The sequence below is a fragment of the Sycon ciliatum genome, chromosome 8 (genome assembly GCF_964019385.1).
Source record: "Sycon ciliatum chromosome 8, ocSycCili1.1, whole genome shotgun sequence".
Lineage (NCBI taxonomy): Eukaryota > Metazoa > Porifera > Calcarea > Leucosolenida > Sycettidae > Sycon > Sycon ciliatum.
In genome coordinates, this window is record NC_088650.1 from 11,492,263 (window position 1) to 11,514,538 (window position 22,276).

The 22,276-nt window shown below is 49.0% G+C and overlaps 4 protein-coding genes across 4 annotated transcripts; 2 read left to right on the plus strand and 2 right to left on the minus strand.

The window, feature by feature from the left end:
• The first annotated feature begins 105 nt into the window (after positions 1-105).
• LOC135823414 (tRNA wybutosine-synthesizing protein 3 homolog) lies at positions 106-12,017 on the plus strand. The gene is made up of 7 exons (XM_065336263.1): positions 106-421; positions 6,304-6,378; positions 6,928-7,032; positions 8,025-8,096; positions 8,386-8,454; positions 8,849-8,913; positions 11,411-12,017. Exons 1-7 carry the CDS (start codon positions 242-244, stop codon positions 11,802-11,804), a joined length of 960 nt encoding a protein of 319 aa, XP_065192335.1. The 5' UTR covers positions 106-241; the 3' UTR covers positions 11,805-12,017.
• Positions 1,891-5,589, minus strand: LOC135823413 (uncharacterized protein WxcX-like). Its single transcript, XM_065336262.1, has 3 exons — positions 5,109-5,589; positions 3,720-3,907; positions 1,891-2,824 (listed from the first exon to the last, which is right to left on the minus strand). The coding sequence occupies exons 1-3, from the start codon at positions 5,458-5,460 to the stop codon at positions 2,135-2,137; spliced, it is 1,230 nt and encodes a 409-aa protein (XP_065192334.1). The 5' UTR covers positions 5,461-5,589; the 3' UTR covers positions 1,891-2,134.
• A 3,354-nt stretch (positions 12,018-15,371) lies between the features above and the next one.
• LOC135822905 (E3 ubiquitin-protein ligase TRIM71-like) lies at positions 15,372-17,603 on the plus strand. The gene has a single exon (XM_065335745.1). It carries the CDS (start codon positions 15,549-15,551, stop codon positions 17,394-17,396), a length of 1,848 nt encoding a protein of 615 aa, XP_065191817.1. The 5' UTR covers positions 15,372-15,548; the 3' UTR covers positions 17,397-17,603.
• A 584-nt stretch (positions 17,604-18,187) lies between these two features.
• LOC135822991 (uncharacterized) lies at positions 18,188-21,879 on the minus strand. The gene has a single exon (XM_065335827.1). It carries the CDS (start codon positions 21,589-21,591, stop codon positions 18,847-18,849), a length of 2,745 nt encoding a protein of 914 aa, XP_065191899.1. The 5' UTR covers positions 21,592-21,879; the 3' UTR covers positions 18,188-18,846.
• Positions 21,880-22,276: the final 397 nt, after the last annotated feature.

Sequence of the window (22,276 nt, forward strand, 5' to 3'; positions counted from 1 at the left end):
TGCTACGATTCGAGCGGACAAGAAATAATTCAAATGCATTTCAAACTACGAAAATAGGTTTATTTTGTTCATGTTTCTCTCATGCAGTTCAAGGACATGTCGACAGTCAGTAGTGATACTACGAAATAAAACTGTTTTGTCGTTGTGCTTCCTGTGATATCACTACGCATTTCTGCATTAGTTTAGCTGCGTGTCGAGGGATGTATAGGTCCTTTACCTTGTGTTAATTTCGGCGCCGACGATGGATGCCTGGGCTTTCGCTCGTGCGAAGGAGCAGTGCCTTTCGCAGGTGGATCGCAGCAAGAAAGGCTCCATAGACGAGCCAGTTGCTGAAGTAGTGGACACACTCAACGCCTCAGATCATTTCTTCACGACCAGCTCGTGCTCAGGCCGTGTTGCAATCTTCTGGCAAGGAGAAGAAGTAAGTCACATACATGTACATGTATCTGTTACATAATGCATTCGATACAAGAGCCCATCACCTGGGCTGTAATGGACTCATCGTAATATGAGTGGCTTCAGGCTGGGATGAGCCAGAAACGTCCCAACCTGGGTCTTAGTTACCATGTAATGCAGCATGATCACCACTAGAATGTGGAGGTGATAAGTTAGGCTAAAGTTGGAAAATCATTGAAGAGCGCCTCTGGCCACCCCACATGTTAAGGCCGATTCATACTTCATTTCGCTTACGGGAAAGTCATCGCGCGACCGTCGCGAGATGGCTTTCCCGTACGCGAAATAGTTAAGCTGAGATCAACTTTTTCGCGACGCGACGCGTTTCCCGTACACGAACTGAAGTATGAATCGGCCTTTAGGCTGTCCTCGCGGAAAATTCAGACTGGAAATGCGAAAAACCCGGGGCGAAATCAAGGGAATCATGGTGAAACGCGACACAACAGATGAACGTGTTGTATGTGCAGCCTCTGACCTCTCTGAGTATGACCTGATGCATGATGATTCCCCGCCGCCTGCGCGGGCTTGTGACCCTTTTTCTCACACCTCGCACTTGGCAGGGATGCCTCCACTAGGCTAGAGATGCATGTGGCTCCTGCGGCTGCCCCACCACCTGCACAGCCCTTGCACTGTTGACGACTGCAAAGACTGGGATGTGTGCATTGAGCAGCACTATAGGTCTGTGCATGGACATAATTTCACACAGCGTTGGTGTTGTGGTCCTTGTGGACCTGTTACCGTGGTACAGGTACTATCCTATGTTAGAACGTCTGCACTGTGCATGCCATGTGTGTGTCTACATTGTGACTGGATGTGGCACGGAGCCAAGTAGAGTATGTGGAGTAAAATACTTCGAAGTAAGGACTTGCGGGTGAGATGCGAATCCAGTGCATACCCCCACTTACAAGAACAGTGCCCTACTAGTTATGCTATGGGTGATCATAGGCACACGCACACACACATACACATACACACACACACACACACACACACCACTTACCATGTATATGCCCGTCGCAAGAGAAGCACGAAAATCTGCACATGCACTGGATGTGCGCCCACAATTTTCTCTCTCACACACACACACACACACACAAACAAACACACGTGTGTGCGTGTGAATTAGCTCCTTCACACGTGGGCTGTGGAGTTGATTGCTGCCAGCGTTCCTACACTGGACGTCCGGACATCGATCTATGCTGACATATCGATAATAGTATGTGCTTGTAGAGAAGGATGGCTTTCACTTATCCAACTGTTTTCAAATGCATGTTTCCACGCCTTGTGTAGACCCCTGCCTGAAAGGGAGAAGGGTAGAGGGGATAAGCAAAGGACTACCGCATACTATAGTATGCGCATGTAGTTATGTTGCGCATGGCTTCCGAGTGAGCATGCACTGCGGCGCACAGTTTGTACAGTGGCAGTTACCTTCTGAAGAGGTTTTGTGAATGACTTCATTCGTGTTATGGTTTGTACAGAGTGGCAATCCCGTGCTTGTGTCAAGTTGTGATGTCACTCTGCACAAACCACCAGTGGATGATGTCATCACATAATAATTTATGTTGTGAACAACTTCTTTGGGCGTTTTCTTTTGTTGAATGCCCTAGTAACTTAAAAACATGTGCTGAAGTAGTATGAAGTAGTATGTTGTAAGAAAGATATTGTGTTTGTGTAGAAAGTGTTATATGGCTTGGTGTGTGAACACATCTTTAATGGCATTGAGTCGTGCAAACTCGTCCACCGTGTCCGGCTCAATGTACGCGGACTCTGACCACTCGTTCCAGGCATTGATGGTCAGCATGCACCAGTCAGGGTCGCACGTTCTGTCCATGAACGCCTTGACGTTCTGCAGCGCCGTCTTCCACTGGTCTGGCGTGGAGGAGAAGGTGGCTCCGAACGGATAGCCACTGTCGTCGAACACGTCCGTCGGACAGGTCCTCGGTGAGGGGTCCCAGGACGCCGACACATTCGGGATGTACTTTATCGGATATGTGCTGTTCGCCGTGTCCCAGTAGGCCGTATTGACTTGGGTGGCGTGCTCGTACGACGTTACCGGGAACGAGTTGAATGTCTTTGAGTTGTGAAACCATGTGTAGCTGGTCAGGCTGGAGAACTTGAGCTGTTTCAGGAGCTCAGCGGCCTGCGGTGTTCGGCGCATGTACGTGTCAATGCCGTTGAAGTGCACGCACTCAGCAATGCCCTGCGCTTTCGTCTGGTTGACCATGTAGTCCAGTGCTTCCAGGGTGCTTGGCACGTCGTGGTGGAAGCTGTCCAGCAGCGTGATCACCTGGTAGAAAGACAGGTACGGACAGCCGCGCACACGATAGTAGCTGGGATGCTTGAAGTAGGTCGTGACGATGTGGTCGGCCACCTGGGTGAACCGCGGCAAAGGCACGCAGCCAGAAATTCACACACACACACACACACACACACACACACACACACACACACATACGCACGTGTACACACACACACACACACACACTTCTTTCGATACAGCTTCGCGGAAGACGGATTTTGTGTTTTTGACTGCACACGTTTGAACTGGATGACACTCAACATTCTTGCTTAGGTATAGTTTAGCATGACTAGCAAGCATGTATGCTCTAGTGTCGTTGCCATAATTATTCTGGTCAACTGCACCTATAATCTTGGTAATAAGGCCGTTTAGCAATGCGAAATTTCGAAAGAAAATTCGAGTCTGGGAATGAGTACAGAAACAAAGGTCGAAACTTCGAAAACTTGAACACGAAATTGCAATGGTTTGCGAAAGTTATTTTCTCTTTCCTCGGTACGCACTTGACGGCTGGGAGTAGTAAATTTACAGCTCCCTTCTTGAGACTGAGCTGCATATACGGTACGGTACTATAGAATCCAAATAACTTTCAGAAAAAGTCATTTCGGGTTGCTGAACCTCACAGGGTTTCCTTTTTTGAAAAAAGGTTTCGCGAAATATAATCCCCACCAAAAATTCGAACTTTCGCATTGCTAAACGTCCCTTATGTCATACGTGTATGCCTGAATGCTCACAGTGCAATCAGACCTCGCTTCTTCCCTTCCACCATCAAACCTACGAAACAGTGCTTACAGCTAGCACCATTGAGCATGGTGCAAGAATTTTTTTCCATGACCTCGTCCTGTATTGCATGCACCTGTTTGAATGCTGGCATGTCAGTTTTGCCATTTCAGGATAGTTGCAGCTAGCACCATTGAGCCTGGTGCAAAAATTTCAATTGTCAATTTCCAGTATTGTATGTGCATTGTACCTGTTTGAATGTTGGCATGTCGGTCGTGCCATTTCGGACCTCCACCGTCTTGCCGCGGAAGCCGTGTTTGGCCGGCATGATGTCGAGTAGTGGCTGATTGGCCCACATCAGCGCAAACTTGACCTTGTCGTTGTTGCTCGCCTTGAGATAGCCTTGCTCTAAGCCGCGGCTTAGGTACGGTCCGCTGCCTGAGGCACAGTGCGATAGAGCATAGTTGTGGACACGTGGTAGATGGCACGAATGCACACACACGCGCACACACACACACGCACACACACACACACACACACCCACCTTTCAATTTTTTCTTACTGAAGAAGTACAAGCGGCTTCTTTGCAGGGAGTCGTATAAACCCGGGAGAGGACACAGCATCGAGCTGAGTCAAACCGTGAGGATCCTTGGAAATCAGTAGCGTTTCCTCTCCTGGATTTATCTACAGGTATTACCAGGAGTACATAAACCAGAGTGTGCAACTGTGCGTATCTGATCTGAAACAGCTCAATTTGTGCACTACGTCACCCTGATGAGGTCAGCCAAACCACGACTTGCGTACAGCTCAAATTTTCGTGTTTCACACTCCGGAAATCAGCCAAGTTTGCATGATTTAGACGTCCTGTTTTAGGATTTCGGTGTTTTTGTGTGACTGCGTACGATGTGTACATCCGCTGGCAAGTAAATTCACCATGCTATCCGTATCAAAAAACCGAAATCAGGACAAACTCAGTGACCTGCACCACTGTGACTGGTTACGCTACTTTTCACCGTACCTGTGGCTTACCATACCGTCAGAAATGACGTACTGCACGGATTACGCTCCCACAGGAACCATCCCGAGTTGCACACTCTAGTTTTTGTATTCTTGGTATTACGATTCTTTTCTAGGAGGGTCACAGCGCATACTCCAAGAGAGCCCTGTCTGACTGCAGTTTTCACCATAGTCCACCAACACTCACAGTTCGTATACTATCAGATCTGATTTCGGTTCGCGATCATTGCAGACCATAAAGGAATGGAGGTGGGGGCTCACTACTGCCAACACCCGGAACGGTTACTTACTTCAGCGGCACTGCAGATGCACCTCCCAAAGCTGCTTGTGGGTGTGATCACAGATGTCACTCATTCTACAGCTACAATAATCACCTGTTGCACGGACGTGAGCTCTGTCCATGATCCAGTCAAACGGACTGTATAATACTGCACTGTGCAGTGCAGGTAGTCGTCGTGTTCTGGTGTTTTTGTGACTCCCCAGTACATGGTAGGCGATGCACGTAAATAAATCAAGGAGTCGATTTTGATAGTGGGCATACTACTAGTATTCCGTAGCCATGGTAGCCTACAGTAGTAGATCTACGTGCCCTTTGAAACACGGAGGACAGTTACTCGCTCACCTTGGTGCCAATACCAATCAAAGATGAACAGGTTCACTCCGTTGCTGGCCGCTGCATCAATCTTCTTCTCGAAGACGACTGGGTCATCGTCCATTTCGTATCCCCACAGTGGCACTTTGGGCATCTGATGACCTTGCCAGCGCGGCTTGGCGGTTTTCACCAGCTCCCATTCTGTCCAGTTCTTGCCGTGCAGTTGTTCGCTCAACGAGTCCACATGCCAGGCCGGATAGTAGTAAGCTCCGATGTCGTAAGTTCGTTCGGCAGCGTCCACTGCGACCAGTCCTGTGTCGAGGAGATTCAAGCTGGCGATGATAATCGTCGCTGCAGCTACATGTAGCGACAAACTCGCCATCTTGCTGTTTCCTCTCTGTGCAACGCTAGAAATTAATATGAGCCTGTTTTGTAAAATGCAGCTAGTGGCAGAGGCCCGTTAACGCGTTGTACCTTCGTAGCCTTCTGGACAATTACAGTAATTTTCAAGTAAATAATATTATTAGTTCCTAGGTAAGCTGGTAAGGGCCAGGGAGGCATCTCTGACTCGCCACACTCCCAGTTTGTTTCAGTGAGTTCTCCAGTCTCTGTGGTCTGCATGATTGATGTAGTCGCTAGTCCAGACACGATCAGTACAGTCCGGACACTTGACGTGAGCGAAAATGTCGTGTTGGCCAAGTATTAAAGGTAAAGAATGTTGGCTCGCAATCGATCGCACACTGCGCAGCTAGCTGACACACGCATGCATGTACGCAGTGACCAGGGAGTCGTAAAATACCGGTATTTTACGACTCCCTGGCAGTGACAGTGTCAAGACAGTCATACAGATACGCTGACAGCAAAGCGACTGTGTGCGTGTCGAGCCTAGCACTAGCAGTAGCAGTAACACTGACTGCAAGACAGGGAGTTTTGCTGCGAGTGCGAGACGCCAACAGGCAACACCATGGCCTATGCTCACAGGTAATCCAGTCATTATAGCAATAAGCTCCGGGGCTTACTGTAGAAGCAGAAATATTTGGCGGTGTTTTATTTTTTGTAACTTCGGTGCCGAAATTTTACCGAAAATAAAGCGCAAGTCGCTGTGATTTTTGAGTTGCGGTAGATCAAGTTTTGCATAGCAAACTGTATTGCGATACCGGATAAATTCATCCCTGGTTTGTGTGTGTAAAGTATTTACTTTCTTGGTGCTACTCTTTGTGTGCAGGATGTTGGTTGCGGTCGTCGAAAGGAAGGCAAGTGGCTGTACGTCTCTCATGATCCTGTCATTCCTGCTGATGTGGTATGTGTTCTTTATTGCTACTCTTGCTGCTGGTGGTCGGTCCCATACTTGAACACAGAGAGAGAGAGAGGGGGGGGCGGGGCGGGAGAGAGACTGACAGAGAGAGAGAGACAGAGAGAGAGAGACAGAGACAGAGACAGACAGACAGACAGACAGACAGACAGACAGACAGAGAGAGAGAGAGAGAGAGAGAGAGAGAGAGAGAGAGAGAGAGAGAGAGAGAGAGAGAGAGAGAGAGAGAGAGAGACAGAGACAGAGACAGAGACAGAGAGAGAGACAGAGAGAGAGGGGGGGGGGGGGAGAAGGAGGGACGGAAAGGGAGAGACGGAAAGGGAGGGACGGAGAGAGAGAGAGACAGACAGACAGAGACACAGAGAGAGAGGGGGGGGGGGGGGAGGGCTAGACAGGGCTAGAGTGACTTTGTTCACCCTTTTCCTAGATTGGCTGTGCTATGTATTGAAGAATGTGAATGCCGCTTTTCAATGCGCGAGGCCACTATAATCTGAATTTCTATCCGCTCGCTCTGTGCGTGGTGTTCTTTCTCACAAGGTGGCCGCTGTTGTGTCCTGCCCAGAGCAAGGCGATGCATGGCTGAAGTTTGAGCCGATGGTTCTTCACGTTCAGTGTCAGTCGCTGGAGGCCGCTCAGAAACTGGTGAGACTCCAACTGAGAGCAGCCATTATTTTGTTTTCATATAGAATACTGTAGAACGGGTAATTTTAGCGACTATTAATTTTAGCGTTTTCCCATTGTCAACCGGTTGGCGACGTTTTATTTTAGCGACTTGCAGCGATTTTACTCACGGATCACCAGTGCACTACTTATGTCTCAACGGATTAGCGACTTGAAACTTTAGCGAAAATGAGTCGATCGCTAAATTCGCTAGGGTGTTTACGTCGCTAAAATTACCTGCTCTACAGTACTGTAAAACACGTTGTTTCCGGTGAAGCTTTAATTTCGCTGATACCGGTAGAGAAACCACACACCTAAATTTAGATTACACCTAAAAGGCACTCGAGTATGCACTGTATGTGCGGGGAATGCTGGTCACCTAATTCTACATTGCACTTGAAACCTGCCAGGTCCCTGGCACCGGAATTTTAATGCGCCCACCAACTACACGTTTTATAGTACTAGGGTGTGTGTGTTTGTGTGTGTGTGTGTGTGTTGTACCCTTCCCTTTGGTTCATGAAGTATGTCATAGGAAAGGTGTTTGCTACCCGCACAGGAGCTCGCGCTTTTCCGCCGACTTGACTTGACACTTCGGCGGAAAAGCGTGAGCTCCAGTGTGGGGTGCAAACACCTTCCCTATGACATCATCGTCGACGTCGCTACCACTATCTCGTCCTGAAGCATGTGTTCAATGTGTTTTTGTAAACATGGCGGGCATGCTTTCTTTTACTGCATTCTTGAATGTGGAGATAGGGTCAATGATCAAATGGCATGAGCTTACTCTCCCTCCAAGGTGGCTAGATTGGTTGCGAATATGTTACTGTAGGCCATGTTGTTGTTAATTAAACTTATCGGTATGCAGCGAATATCGTGAACTGTGCATTGCACTTATCAGTTGGAAATAGGAAACAACGACTAGGAATGCATTGCGTTGCGACATATTTTCTTTCCAACGATGCTGTTGCCGTGTGCAGCTCGTGACGTCGCTGGGCTCTGGCTTTCGCAACTCCGGCATCGTTCTGGGCAGAAAGCAGCGCTACATCATGGTGAGCTGTCTCGTACTATGGTGTGCTGTACCGTGTGTGCCGTGGTGTGTGTGTGTGTCCTGTACTGGCATTGTGTACTGTAGTATGGTACTGACTGTGTGTGTGTGTGTGCGCGTGTGTGTGTGTGTGTGTGTGTGTGTGCGCGTGTGTGTGTGCGTGCGTGTGCATATGTGTGTGTGTGTGTGTGTGTGTGTGTGTGTTTGTGTGTGCGTGCGTGCGTGCACACACACACGTGCGCGCATGTGTGTATCTTACCCTTCTGTCCTGTGTATTGTGTCATGTGCTGCAGGCTGTTCGGAGCACACACGGTATGGATGTACCACTTGTAATCAGTGGGAAACGGCGGGTCTCTGAAGAGGTAAATGCTCTCCACAAGCCACTGATGCTTAGCAACTGATGCTTAGCAACTGATGCTTAGCAACTGATGCTTAGCAACTGATGCTTAGCAACTGATGCTTAGCAACTGATGCTTAGCAACTGATGCTTGTTGTTGTTTAAAAGTATCCGTGTACCTATGCTTTTACTCAATCTCCGGACAGCTAGCTTTTGCCTGTGCTGACAGGTTGTTGGTAATTATTATCGCTCTTTATCGTGACTGGCACGAGGGAAGCATGGATGCAGCGAATGGGATGTTCGATCGTTGACCACTTTGGTGGGTCTGATCTACTCGTACTCACCCCGTTCTTTCATTCGCCAGATGTGGAGTAGTCTGTTTGGCTTTTTACATGTTTTTTGCTTTGCCCACGATGCAGTATGTGAATCTCTTGTGTGACCTGGCGAACGACAAGATGTCGGAGAATGTGCAGCGAATCGATCGGTGAGGACCCGTTGTTGTTGTTGTTGTTGGTTTTTTTCAAGATTTGCAGACGTTTTGTCACTTTCTTTGTTCCAATCTGGTATGGGTGTGTGTGGGTGTGTGGGTGTGCATCCGTGTGTTGACGGAGAGGGGGAGGGGAGGGGGACGCACATCCTGTCTATACAGTCAACTGTAGTTTATCTGACCATGTTCGGAATGGGGCCCGGCAATGCTGGATAAAAAAATTCACGGTTTGCGTGAGACTCGGCTGGAAACTGAGTTTTCCGCATCCGTAGGAACGCCACCACCCTTCAAGGATCAAGGCGCAGATGCAGCTCCTAAAGCGGTGGGAGGTGAGGAGATCAGCTCACCAGCAAGTGGTCAAAGACCGAAAGTCCCATTCACCGCATCCGGATAACTGTCCTCAAAATTTCTTATGATTTGCTGGTTTTGTATGCAGAGATAGACGACGGTACGTATCCGTATTGCTTTTGATGGGTTGCTTTTTGTCACGTACAAAGCAACATAAGACTCGGATAGAGAGCCAAGGATTAAATTTAAAAGAAAGGACCAAAATGCTACATGTTATCCATAGTACCTTCTGACTACACAACATCTTGCTTATAACGGTTAATGTTGGACACAATCTACGGATAACATAATTATAACTTTGACTTCTAAAACTTAACTTAGAACCTTCCAAGTTGGAAGGCTGTTGGAGTGCGCATCCAAGATGTGCTAGAGCTGTTAGCCAGTTAGTTGCAGAACGTCAGTACCGTCGGTCAGTGTCGTGCAATGTTATCGCATGAGCTGATTGTTTAGTAACTGGTGGTGTTAGTGGACATTATAGCGTAACTTGTAGTTTCTTGGTCCTTTTTCTTTGCTTTAAATCTATCCTTGGCTCTCCATCCGAGTCCAAACATGTAACATGTTGGTCCTTTCTTACAAAACAACATACCGTATGTCAGCGCCTTTAAAGCCATGGCCTTATATTCGAAACGCCGCTGCTTTCCTAGCTATTTTAGATGCAAAATGACTCACCCACTACGCCAAGCCATAAAAGCCAAAGTCCACACAGAAATTTCAATCTAAATCTACTTGTTCACCCTTGCTGCTGGGCTGTAAGTTTGTTAGCATAGTACTTATTCCTTCATTTTTCCAAAACATACTTCAAATGTCATTTCATTTATGAAGCCCATGGCTTTATAACTGAGACTGGCTTTATAATCGAATATACCGCCAAGGCTTTAAAGGTGGGGGGGGACATACGGTGATAAAGTTAATAATATTTCAAGATGTGTGGTCAAATTATTTTAGCCCAGCTATGCTCCTCGATGTAGGCATTGGCATCATCTTTTCAAAATCAACAGCTTCACCACAGGGAGTCATGAATTTAGTACTCACAGTCTATCAGATTTCGAGGGTGCTCTAGTTATGTATACATTCATTTTACAGTGAAACCTGTCTAAGGCGACCCCTCAAGGGACGAGAAAAAGTGGTCGCCGTGGCCAGGTGGTCTTCTTATCCAGGTTCAGTGGGTCACGTGACCATATCCACATGTGATATAATCATTTTGATCAGTGCATCACAGTGCACACACCTATTCTACTCTAGCACGACTCATGTGCCTGGGGTCCTCAGACCTGTCAAGTGTCGTGCATGCACCATGTACATCTACACTTCCTGCACTGATGTGTAGATCTACCATGCCTGGTGCACCATGCAATGCATACATTTACATGACTAGCACTGTGGAACGCGGTCGCGGGTGGGTGGTCGCCGGTCGCGTTGAGCGAGTGATCGCCTTATCCGAGGTGTTTTGAATGTGAATGCGTCCGTGACAAGGAAAAGTGGTCGCCATGGTCGAGTGGTCGCCATATCCGAGTGGTCGCCATATCCGAGTGGTCGCCATTACAGGTTTTTACTGTACTTATACTTCTAAGCTGTACGTATTGTTCCACACGCAAATATTTGGGTGGATTAACAATGCATTGCTTGTAAGTGACAGTATCGATCTCCATACTTCGAAGTACTTCCTGCCGAACTTGACACTTGATTGACTCACGACTGCCATCCGGAGCACACGAGGAGCACATCGCACCTTCCACTCGGCAAACCTGCAAGAAAGCACCACTCCCTGCTCAATACACAGTGTTTCGGGGAACTCACCCCTCATCAGTTGAGCTTGAGTAGGCTGAGGAAGATTGTGCCTGAACGGCACCACTTATATTACTCTCCAGGCCAAACCATCACGAGGGATACAAACTTACAGAGACGCTTCGTTTCCAGCGCGACAAACACCTCGTGAGGCCCCTGGTAGCGGCGTGAGTCAGAGTCGCTCATGGAGTTGTGCTAAACAGACGTTGAGAGCCAGTAGCTATTCACAACCCTGTCATCTCCAACAACTAGTCGCACGTCCGCGTGAGGGACAACAATACGAACTTAGAAGTTGCGACTTCGGCGATATTAGTGAAGAAGAATACAATTTGTATTTATACTTTTCTTCATTTCTTTTTAGGTTATTGCACGGTATAGCCCCACTTATGGCTGAAATGCAATCTCAACCGCTAGCCTCGAATCAACCCGCTGCCAAAACCAAGAAGTCGAGGAAAGGCAACCGGCAGGCAACCGTGCATGCAGACACCGCGGACGCCTGTTTGTCGTCCTCGTCGCCCGCTGCCAATGCCGCTAGTGGTGTGCTTGCCGGCAGCTCGCCTTGCCAAGAGGTGGCGGATGACGGCACCGTTGGAACTGCAACATGTTCGCAATGTGGCGTAAGCGAGAGCTATGGCCAAGGCTGCGCGCCTAAACACCACTCGGGTGATTCTCATGCCCTGTCGCCAACCACAGAGGCAGACGAGCAAGTGGACATGTTTGGAGATTTCATAAATAGCCTGCCCGATGTGACATGACGCTGTATGTATCCCCCCCCCCTCTCCGTTAGACTTTAATACCCTCAGTTTATATTCTTGGGTTTTAGCCGAGGGTTTTTACGTTTCTTCACCGTGAATTGTTTGTGCTTACTGTTTGACTATACTTGTAAATTAGTAGTATTTGTAATTATTACATGCTGCTGGTCAGCCATTCTCTTTATTCTCTTCAGTATAGCCTACAGGTGGCCTTGATTTTGCGTTCCTGTTCGCAATGGACTGGCACATAGTGGTGCCACAACTCTCACAACCATGAGGTTGCAGGAGCATATCAGAGCTGTGAGCCCTGTGCTTCGGACGTAAACCGTAGTGTACATTAGGCATTTCCTAAATCGGCCCGATTTTTTCGCCTAATCGGCTTTTCGGAGAATGTCCAAATTCGGCCATGTTATGATCCCCAAATTCAGAATTCGGCTCAAGGCGGTACTTCAAGTCCCCTCTAGCAGTGTAGATGTACATTTACTTGCACGCTGCAGAGGCACTCAAACAACCCTTTTTAGACGAATTCAGCGCAACATTTGTAAATTCGGCTCAATTAACCGCGATTTCTTGACAGCCATTGATTTCGGCGTCTTTTCCTGCTGACCATTTTCGGAAATGCCTAAAGTCGCAGACACCTTTGGCAGATAGTGGCTACAAATTGTATTTGCATACTGTTGAGGCACCAAAACATCAATTTTGGGCGAATTCAGTGGGAAAATTGCATATTCGGCGAAAAGATCGGTGATTTCTTCAAAACCACTGTTTTCGGCAAATTTTTCGGCAAGCCGATTTGGGAAATGCCTAGCCTACATACAGTCGCACGGTCGGTTTCTCAACACGGGTTTTCACACACGTGTCCTTGGGTTCTTCAAAATCATGTTGATCCACGGTGAATCCCAGTGATGTTTCGGTGACATGATCTCGTCCTGGGCAGTGTATCATGCTTACGCTTGGTGTGACCGCGGCCTAAGGCCGCGGTCACACCAAGCGCGATTCAGCCATTCAGCGGGAAAAAGCGCTTTTTGACGTCATCGTCGCTACGGAAACGGCTGAATTTTCGGCTTCAGCCTTTTTCAGCAGTCAGCCGTTTTCAAAGCGCTGAATGGGAGCGCTGAATGGATTCAGCCTTTCTTTCAGCCATTCTGGCGCAGTACAGTGGCAGGAAAAATAAACTCGTTCAAAGCGCATCTTGGCATGATCTTGCAGCTTGCATCGTGTTCTGCCACCTTCCGGCTTTCGTTGTTGGTGAAACTTCTCTCCTTGCCTTTTTGTCGGTCATCATGGAATCCTGGACAGTAGCACTGGAGCGGCGACTACTGGAGCTTTGGTTTGAAACAAAAACCAAGTATGAGACCACTATGAAAAAAATACCAGAAAGACAGCGTGGATCTTGGACGAACTGAAGAAGTGTGCTGGAGAAGGCGGACGGGAAAACAAGAGAAAATCATATTCAAAAATGAGCGGGAAGAAAAAAAACTCTATCACACAAAAAAGTCCAGCCGATTTCGCGAAGTGGTGTGACCAACCACCCCATTCAGCACAAGCCACTTTCAGCGCAAGCGGGAAACGGCTTGTTTGGTGTGACCGCGGCCGGGTAAGAAACAAGGACATCCAAATTATCAGGCACCGATTTTACCCCAATCTCGAAATTTGCTCCGATTTTGCCGGCAATTTCCGCTTCTTAATAAATTCTTTGATATTTTGTCGAAAGAATTGCCGGCAGGATCTGTCTGGGCCTACAATCAGGGCTATATCATGTGACCGTTTTAAGGCCCTTGCCTTGGTGTGTAATTATTAGTCGGAGATGAAGAAAACAGGGAATATTCGATCGGAGAAAATCAGAGTACTAGAACTCGGGATCTCAGCGCCAACTTTCCCCCTAATGTCCACTGACTAACACCACCACTGGCACCAGTTACTAAACAATCAGCTCATGCGATGACATTTGCACGACACTGACTGACGGTGCTGACGTTCTACGCCCTTCCCCTCCTTGTTATCATAATAACTTAGAACCTTCCAAGTTGGAAGGCTGTCACGTGTGGAGTGCGCATCCAAGATGTGCTAGAGCTGTTAGCCAGTTAGTTGTAGAACGTCAGTACCGTGGGTCAGTGCCGTGCAATGTTATCGCATGAGCTGATTGTTTAGTAGCTGGTGGTGTTAGTGGACATTATACTCATGATTATAGTGTGACTATTACTTGTAGTTCCTTTATCCTTTTTTTCTTTTCTACATAAGTAGGGTTTTATTTTACTTCACTACAGTAATTTTATGATCCAGGGCCTACAATGTAGGGAGTACTACATGTACAGTGCTATAATCAGTACTGCTCCATTCCCTGTTACCAAGAGTTTCATGGACTCTTGCTGCTGGTTACGATGGACATGTGAGCGACGTTTCGTTTCGCTCAGAGAGAGACAGACAGACTGACAAACAGACAGACACACACATACCACACACACACACACACACACACACACACACACACACACACACACACACACACACACACACACACACACACACACACACACACACACACACACACAGATACATACAGAGAGGGGTCCAGGTCCATAGTCTATTATTATATTCATTTTGATTTTCACATCACTGTTCACGAAACGACGTTGAACCAATACGGAGGATTAGCAAGACGAAATTCGCGTTCGCTCTCCAAGGAAAGTCGAACTCAGTGACGGAATTCGCGTTATAAGAAGGATTAGGCCGAGTAAAAAAAATTACTAGATGATCGTCCTTTTTTTTGGAAAAATCGGGGAGGGCGGGAGGATTTTATTTTTATTTTTTTACTTTTTACCCTCTCATGCACACAGTGTACACAACAACATCAAGGTTTTTTTCTCTTTTTTTCTTTTTTTTTCTTTTTTTCTTTTTCTTTCTTCAGCAGATCGATACTGACGTTGTGATATACTAGTAGTATGTGGTCCATATAGTAAAACTCACGATTTAAAAAATAAAATATTTCTTGGGGCGCTGACAAAAACTGGGGCGGACGGGGACGATCATCTAGCTTTTTTTTTTACTTGGCCTTAGCAAACAGAATTCGCACATGCATGACGTTGACACGACGTACATCATTGTGTACAGACAGTACAGCGTGGTAAATTTATGACTGCCCTGACACGAATCCGCGATTCGTGTTCCGACTACTTTTCCGAATGAAAAAAGCGAAAGTTCCCAATCGCGAACTGAAAAATGTTTGCGAACGCGAATTTCGTCTTGCTAATCCTCCGTATAATGATCGCGATCGTGAGCTCGAGCTACCTTTGCTTATGCAGTGCACTACATGCACAGGTAGAGCATTGCCATTGGTGGGGTTTCTATTGTAACCCGGGGTCAAAAAGGAAACACAGCTGTAGCTAGCTTGCATATGGCCAGTGTTACTTGTACTGTGTAAGTTGTAGTAAGACAGTACCATCATGTACACGTGTAGTAACGTTATCGATGAGCGAGTGGACGATTCTCTTGGTGTTACGTAACGATACCTCTCCGGCCAACGTACTGACGATGCATGACAGTCACACGCAGGTGGAATTGGAACACTGCGGTTGTACGGTGTACGCTGGAGGAAGCATGCTAGCAGGCAACGAGCTACTAGTACTAATGTACTATTACTTGGTAGATCTACCAAGGATTATTGTATTGTTTGCCTTCACTTTTCAGAATACTCGCAGCTAAAAGGTTCAAGTGTGTTGGCCAGTAATATCAGAGATTCTCATCATCATGAACAGGCCAGACTGTGTCTCTTGCAGAAGTAGCAGCACGCGAGGGAAGCTATTGAAATGTTTTCACTCGGTATGCGTGCAGTGTTTGGAGACGCACACCAGCGACGATAGTTCTGTGAAGTGTCCTGATTGTGGAGCAACCACTCCACCGCCATCGGCTGGTGTTCCCTTGTTGCAGTTCCTGCCAAACAGTGATATTGGGGATGGGGCAGCTAGTGCTAGTGTCGGTGCAAGTAAGAAGTTGTGCGATGAGTGTGGCGAGGATACGGAAGCAGTCGCTGTCTGCATGGATTGTAGCGACTGTCTGTGTGCAGTGCATGCTGAGGCGCACCCTGTGTCTCGCCGCACCTACAAACACAAGGTTGTGCCGCTTACTGCTGCCACTAGTGTTACGACTACGAGTACAACGAACTCAATGGAGTTCGCTGCTGCAAAGTGCCCTTTGCATCCATCCTGTACGCAATCGCACTACTGCATGGCGTGTCAAAAAATCCTGTGTAACAGTTGCCTAGCGTCTAGTCGCCACGACCAACATGTGCAGGATTTGCTACCCATCGACGAAGCTGTTTCCACGATTCGAGAATCCCTTCTCACCAAGATTAGAGCCAGTTTCTCCGGTGGCGATAGTCAACTTGAACAAGCACTGGCTGCAACCAACAATGCACTTTCACAGCTACACAACCAAACTGAGACTGTGTCATCTCAAATCAATGACATTTGCATGGAATTGAAGAACGCCGTTGATAAGCGCCAGCAACAGCTACTTGACGAGCTGGATAAAGTGCAATCCGAACATCGCTCGCCTTTGGAAGTTCGAAAGTGCCGTGTCCTATCCGGTTTATCAGCCGGCCAGAGCGTCAAGCACCTGGCCGGATGTTGCCAGTCTGGCAGTAACTTCTTGAAGATGTGTGCATGGCTGGAGGAGGCAACAGAAGATATCATGGCAACTGTTGATGTGGAGGCTGAGTCATTCCCAAGTGTTAATCTGCTGTTCACGACCCTCGGCAGAGAGAATGTTCTCATGGCAATAGCTGAAGCGGGCTGTGTGAGTACTATAGACGCAATGTCCCATGAAAACAGCTCAGCGACCATTCCAGCTGAGGTAAGCGAAGGGCAAGATCTCTGTGTATACATTGACTTGAGGAACGACCATGGCGTAGAACTACGCGCAGCAGAGGAATATTTGGACACTGTGAGAGTGGACGTTACATCACCCGACAATACCATGACAGCTTGTCCTGTAGTCAAGGCAACAGATGCGACCTCCTCACCCAGTCGACTTGTCGCTATGTTCAAGACGGCTGGATTGAAGGGACAAGTCCGTGTGTCTGCCACGGCCAACACAACGCATCTCCAGGGAAGTCCTGCCGTGACAGCTATCGTAGATCCAGTTCTGTTTGACCCCTGGCGATGTCATGCCAATCTTGCCCTTTCGAACAACGGCAGAACGGTCACACACGATGGCCCAGTGGGGAAGCGCTCGGCGGTGTGTGGCTTAAGGCGGTGGAGGAGAGGCAAGTACGAGATGTCCATCCGCCTTGACAAGTGTGCCCCTCACTCAGCGGATGCGTATGAGATCTTCCTCGGTGTGCTCAATATTCCAGATCCCATCCTGACGGGCTACTACTCAACATTCGCCTGGAACAACTCAAACAGCAACGGTGGTCTGTTAGGGCAGCCGTGGCAAGCGGGGGACGTGATTCACATGTCACTGGACTGCGAAAGGCACACGTTAGTAGGTCGCCATGAGCGCACCGGAGCAACGGACACCAAGAAGAACGTCGCAGGGGAGCTCTACCTCTACGTGAGCCTGAAACATCACCGCAATCAAGTCACCATCCTCTAACACTTGACATGATATTTCAACAGCTACTCAATTTCTAGACAGATGATAAGTGTTCAGAAATGTTGTTATGTCTCTTTCAACGGGCAGAGATCCGGATACACTGAGTATGTAATTGCATCACTACAGGTGGAATCCTGATAATTCGAATATAGCTTACTTCGAACGTACCGTATTAATTAGATGTTTCTTCCAGGAACAATTTCGAGCTACTGTGAAACATTGTTAATAAGAACACTGTGAGACTAACTAATCGCTTTGTAGGTATACTACAAGAAGTTACTTGTTTTATGAAAGGTCCGTGGAAAAATAACACAGATAATTCATAGAACAGAAAACTTGGACCAAGGATCTACAAGTTACGCAGTGACTGGTGGTGTTAGTGGACATTATAGCGTAATCAATGAGCTGATTGTTTTGTCTTGGATTAGCACTCTGAACTTGATGGCCGATACTATAAGGGCTGAATATCTGACGGGGCACAAAGCCGAACGTTTTAACAGAAAAATCCATCGTTACCGCAAGAAACACTTCCGGAGCGCCATTCCTTCTCTCTTCTGTACTGAAGAAATAAAAGACGGGTGTGGTTGGCAGGGCCGTTAAAACCTTTGCGCCCGCCAATTGGGGGAAAATTTCAAATCGTGTTAGACGTAAGACTCGTCACACTTTCAACCCTTACAGTCACTAATTTGCTGTTGCATTGATCATTCTAGCAAGAGTACATAAACCTTGATTCTACAAAGTAGCAATATTATATAGTAAAATAATTAAAACTAAAAAAACACTCCAAAGTAAAATAATTCAATGTTCGTATGAGACTCAGCAGACGGAGTGTAACATACATGATTGCACGTTTAAATTTAAATATTGTGCAGCTAAGCATTTGCACGGTAGTTTGCATTGGCTCTGGACAGCACAATTCGTCCTTTCTACTTTTGCTACATGTACATGTACACGTACATGCAGAAATGTGATTGCATCCAGTACTAGGAGATGAAGCTAGCTACGTATAGTAAACACAATCACCAACAGCCATGCTATAATTATGGCAGTGGATTGTTCTGCTGTGTTTCTCGTTTGCCGTTGCACCAGCGATATCGTGCTGTGTGACGGTGATTTGGCCACAGCGGAGGCCGGATATCCGACCTCAGCGCAGCCTCGCTCAACACACACCATAGTACTGACAGTGCTAGGCCCTCCGGCAGCATGCTCATGAGGTCTCACCAGCATTGTTACATTGTAGGCTTTTGTAGTATTTGTAGCATGCTCGAAATGCTACAACTATAAAACGACTTTCCGTTTCACGTTAGTGTAAGGGCATTGAGTGTCCATTTTTGTTCCAGAAGACGTGCCTAGAAACGGAATTCTCTGGCTGCAGTATAAGTTGCACGCATTGCGTTTAGCATCGTTCAAGATTTGAGCTGCGGCAGGTCATCAGCACTCCTGTTCGTCATTAAGTTAACACTGTGTCTGCAGAGCGCTGTGAGCCCGCGAAATGAGCACAGCTGGGACTGACCGTGCACCCACTGGCGACATCGCTGATGACGTCGCTCTCCACATCGGCCTCGTTGAGCGAGCCGGTGAAGGCCCCCGACAGATGCATGAGTGTCATGGTGGTGGTGGTGATATTGGATTGGGTCCGCGTCGCCGCGTCCATTGGCGAACATTTGCGCGCTTTACGCAGTGCCGCCGCGGCCTCGTTAACTTCCCAACCGGCACCGTTTGCTTCGGATGGCCGGCTAGGAACTGACCAGGTGGCCGCTACGACGGACGGCCTGCGCCAGGTGGTCGCGCCCTTGCGCAGCGTGTGCAGGGGACTGCGCACCAGCTCTACCCAGGCCTGCCAGTTGTGCGCCGTGGCCGTCCAGCTGCACAGCACGATGCCCTCGCTGAAGATGCCCAGGCACAGCACCGAGTAGGGCATGGCGGAGAACTCGGGCCGCGACGGGCACAGGTGTCGCTGCGCGTCGCAGGCCAGCAGCATGCACGAGATGTACTCCATGACAATGGCCTTGCCGGACTGCGCCATGGCGTACTCGCACACGCCGACGGTGGCCTGCACCACCAAGTGAACAAAGCTCACTAGCAACACCAGGCCCACCTTGGTCTGATACTGGCGCAGGTTCTCGGCATTCTTCTCCCGCTTGCTGCCGCCGTTCCAGCAGTTGTCCATCACCTTCATCTTGCTGCGCATCTTCCGCACTGCCAGTAATCCGGACGTCAGCATTGGGCAGCCGACGGGACCGACAATTATGATGGGTAGTATCAGGAAGTAGAACCAGACGTCCGGGTTTGACGTGATGCATACGCCGTACATCGGCACCCCGCCGATCTTCTGGTTGCTGATGAAGCCGAGCATCATCAGGAACGACCCTCCCCAGCAGATCATGTGGTAGATGATCTCGCGCCGGGAGAACTTGCTGGTGAACGTGGGCGCCTTGTTCGGCTGATTGAGCAGCTGGAACGTGCACAGCCAGCCGTGGCACAGGCACAGCCACCACAACAGGGCAGCCATCAGGCTGTAGAAGAGCACCACTGCCGTCAGCAGGCAGCGCCAGGACCCCCGCTCAAAACTCTTCGGCATGTCGGAGATCAGCGAGCCGTCCTCGTGGCACGCTATCCTATCCCATCCGACGGACGCCTGAGCCAGCACGGCACCACAGCTGAATACGTAGCATATGCTGATGTTCAGCATCAGACGTGTCGGGCAGCGATTCCACCTCTGACGGTTCAGGAAGAACGACGCGATCGTGAAGATCTCCACGGCGAGCGTCACGGCCGCGGCCGTCACCGTCAACGTACGCATGAAACTCTCCTTGCGCCGATCGTACACCAGACCCGTGCACGCGGCCGCGCACGGCAGAACCGATTCGTTCCGCGACGTCTTCTGTCCAGGGAAAACGGAGCCGAGCAGGGCACGGAGCACCTCGGTCTGTGCGCGCACCTCCGGAACGTAGTGACCGGGAACCGTCGTGCTCTGAAGTGGGTACGTGCAACGCTGCCCAGACACGATGCACACTTGCTGCGACTGCTCCTGTGCGGCTAGATAAACTTCCGAATCGTTTTCCATGTCACACAGATACTGTATAGCTGACGGCATGGAAACGGGTGGACTATCGGCAGCCGCAGAAGCGTCCCCGCAATTCAGATCCAAGCACTGGGTTTCGTCGACGTCGGCACACCGGGTTACGTGCTGGATGAGTCTGAAGATGGCTGACGAGCGCAGCTTGCTGGTGTCCTGGACGAAGCTTGGCACGGCTCTCAGCAGCTCAGTGTTCGAAACGCACGACCAGTGACACGGGCGCAGGATCACGATTGCCGTCGTGGTGTCGTTTTCCGTCGTGCTGCTTCCATTGCCAGTGTTGTTGCCGCCACTGCCGCTGCACGAGCATGTCGGGAAAAGCGAGCTACACACCAAGAACAATGTCTGGTTGGCGAACCTCTTGCTGTTGGGCAGTGCGTGCTGAGCGAGGGTGACGGTGATGTTCGCAAGCAGCTCGCTGAAACCGGCCACGAAGTCACTCTGCTCTTTCGCCTGTGCGCCGAGCAGCGGCACGGCAGCAAGTGCTAACCGCAGATTTATATCCTTCTCCAGTTGCTGCGCTTCATCAGAGCTGAATGCATTGTTCCCGTGTGCCAGTTCCTGCGAGAACTCCGACAGAATGTCCCTGGCCACGAGACGAATAAGCACGGGCAGTTGCGACAGGGCACTCGCGCCCTGGGCGAGCAATATTTGGCAGGCTGGGCGAGCGACTGGAACCAGTCCATGCTGGATGGAGGTCAGGACTGCAGACACTGCTGCTTCACTGCATGAGTTTGTAGCTGCTTGGGTGGCGTTCACGCACAGCGTCGTGCTGGCCAGCCAACTCTGCGTGGTCTCCTTGACCGTGCTGCCCACCAGCTCAACACACGCATTTTCCGACAGGCTCTTCGCCCGCTCTCGGCTTCCCAGAGTGTCCATGCATGCCGACACATCCCGTACACTGCTCAGCGACAGGATAGACTTGAGCTGGGCCAGCGACGAGTCAACATGGTTTTGGCACGCCTGTTCGACCGAGCAGTCCCTGCTGTTGGCGGGCAGTAGTTCCTGAGCTGATGCAGAGCCTGCGAAGACCAACGAAACTACGAGGGCTGTTATAAGAAAGAGCTGTTTCATTATGCGACAGCGGCAGCCATAGTTGGCTGATTGCCCCGACATGATCCAAAACCGACAGAACTTGGCGGTTTGCGACGATCAAACGTCCATGTCGAACGCTTCCCCAGGGTGCGCATGACCTGCATGTGCTTCGGTGAATGCCAAGACTGCAAGAGCCACCATAGGCAGTGAAACTACGTAATAAATAGAAACAATCCTCGAAAGAACAACAACCATTGAACTTCTTTCAGTTCTTTGATTTGAACAAAACCTTGAAAAAGCGCCTCCTAAATCTACAGCGCCACAAAAGGATCTAGGAACTCGATTGAGCGACCTACCAAAAGCTAATGCGGGCTTGCCATAAATACGTCTTGGTTTCGACGAGGGAGTCGTAAATGGCTTTTAGGATAACGACTCCCTGATTTCGACAAGCCACAGGCAAATGCAGTATGCCTGTATGGCCATTTGATTTGGGGAGGGCGAGGGGAGCCTGGGCCATGGGGTGGGGTAATTGTCTACGCTGTGTATGAACATAGCCGCGTGTAAGCTTGTTGTAGAGCAAGAGTAGATCTATGCGCATATGCGGGAACTCCTGCCGTGTGCGTGTATCATACTATCAATCCTGCTGTTTGTGGTAGAACTAAAAATTAATGTGGAAGGCCGGTTATGGCGGTCACTGGCACGGCCATTTATGCAATCCAGCACCCCAACTGTGCCAACCAGGGAGTCGTCAAATACCGCCATACAA

What these genes read in the sequence shown, in the direction of transcription:
- LOC135822905 (XM_065335745.1), top strand. Translation starts at nt 15,549, where the DNA reads ATGAACAGGCCAGACTGTGTCTCTTGCAGAAGTAGCAGCACGCGAGGG.
- LOC135822991 (XM_065335827.1), bottom strand. Translation starts at nt 21,591, where the DNA reads ATGTCGGGGCAATCAGCCAACTATGGCTGCCGCTGTCGCATAATGAAA.
- LOC135823413 (XM_065336262.1), bottom strand. Translation starts at nt 5,460, where the DNA reads ATGGCGAGTTTGTCGCTACATGTAGCTGCAGCGACGATTATCATCGCC. An exon ending in TGATTGGTATTGGCACCAAG is followed by an intron (nt 3,908 to 5,108) that starts GTGAGCGAGTAA and finishes ACTGTGCCTCAG; the next exon opens with GCAGCGGACCGTACCTAAGC. An exon ending in ACATGCCAACATTCAAACAG is followed by an intron (nt 2,825 to 3,719) that starts GTACAATGCACA and finishes CGGTTCACCCAG; the next exon opens with GTGGCCGACCACATCGTCAC.
- LOC135823414 (XM_065336263.1), top strand. Translation starts at nt 242, where the DNA reads ATGGATGCCTGGGCTTTCGCTCGTGCGAAGGAGCAGTGCCTTTCGCAG. An exon ending in CTGTCATTCCTGCTGATGTG is followed by an intron (nt 6,379 to 6,927) that starts GTATGTGTTCTT and finishes CTTTCTCACAAG; the next exon opens with GTGGCCGCTGTTGTGTCCTG. An exon ending in AACGGCGGGTCTCTGAAGAG is followed by an intron (nt 8,455 to 8,848) that starts GTAAATGCTCTC and finishes CCCACGATGCAG; the next exon opens with TATGTGAATCTCTTGTGTGA.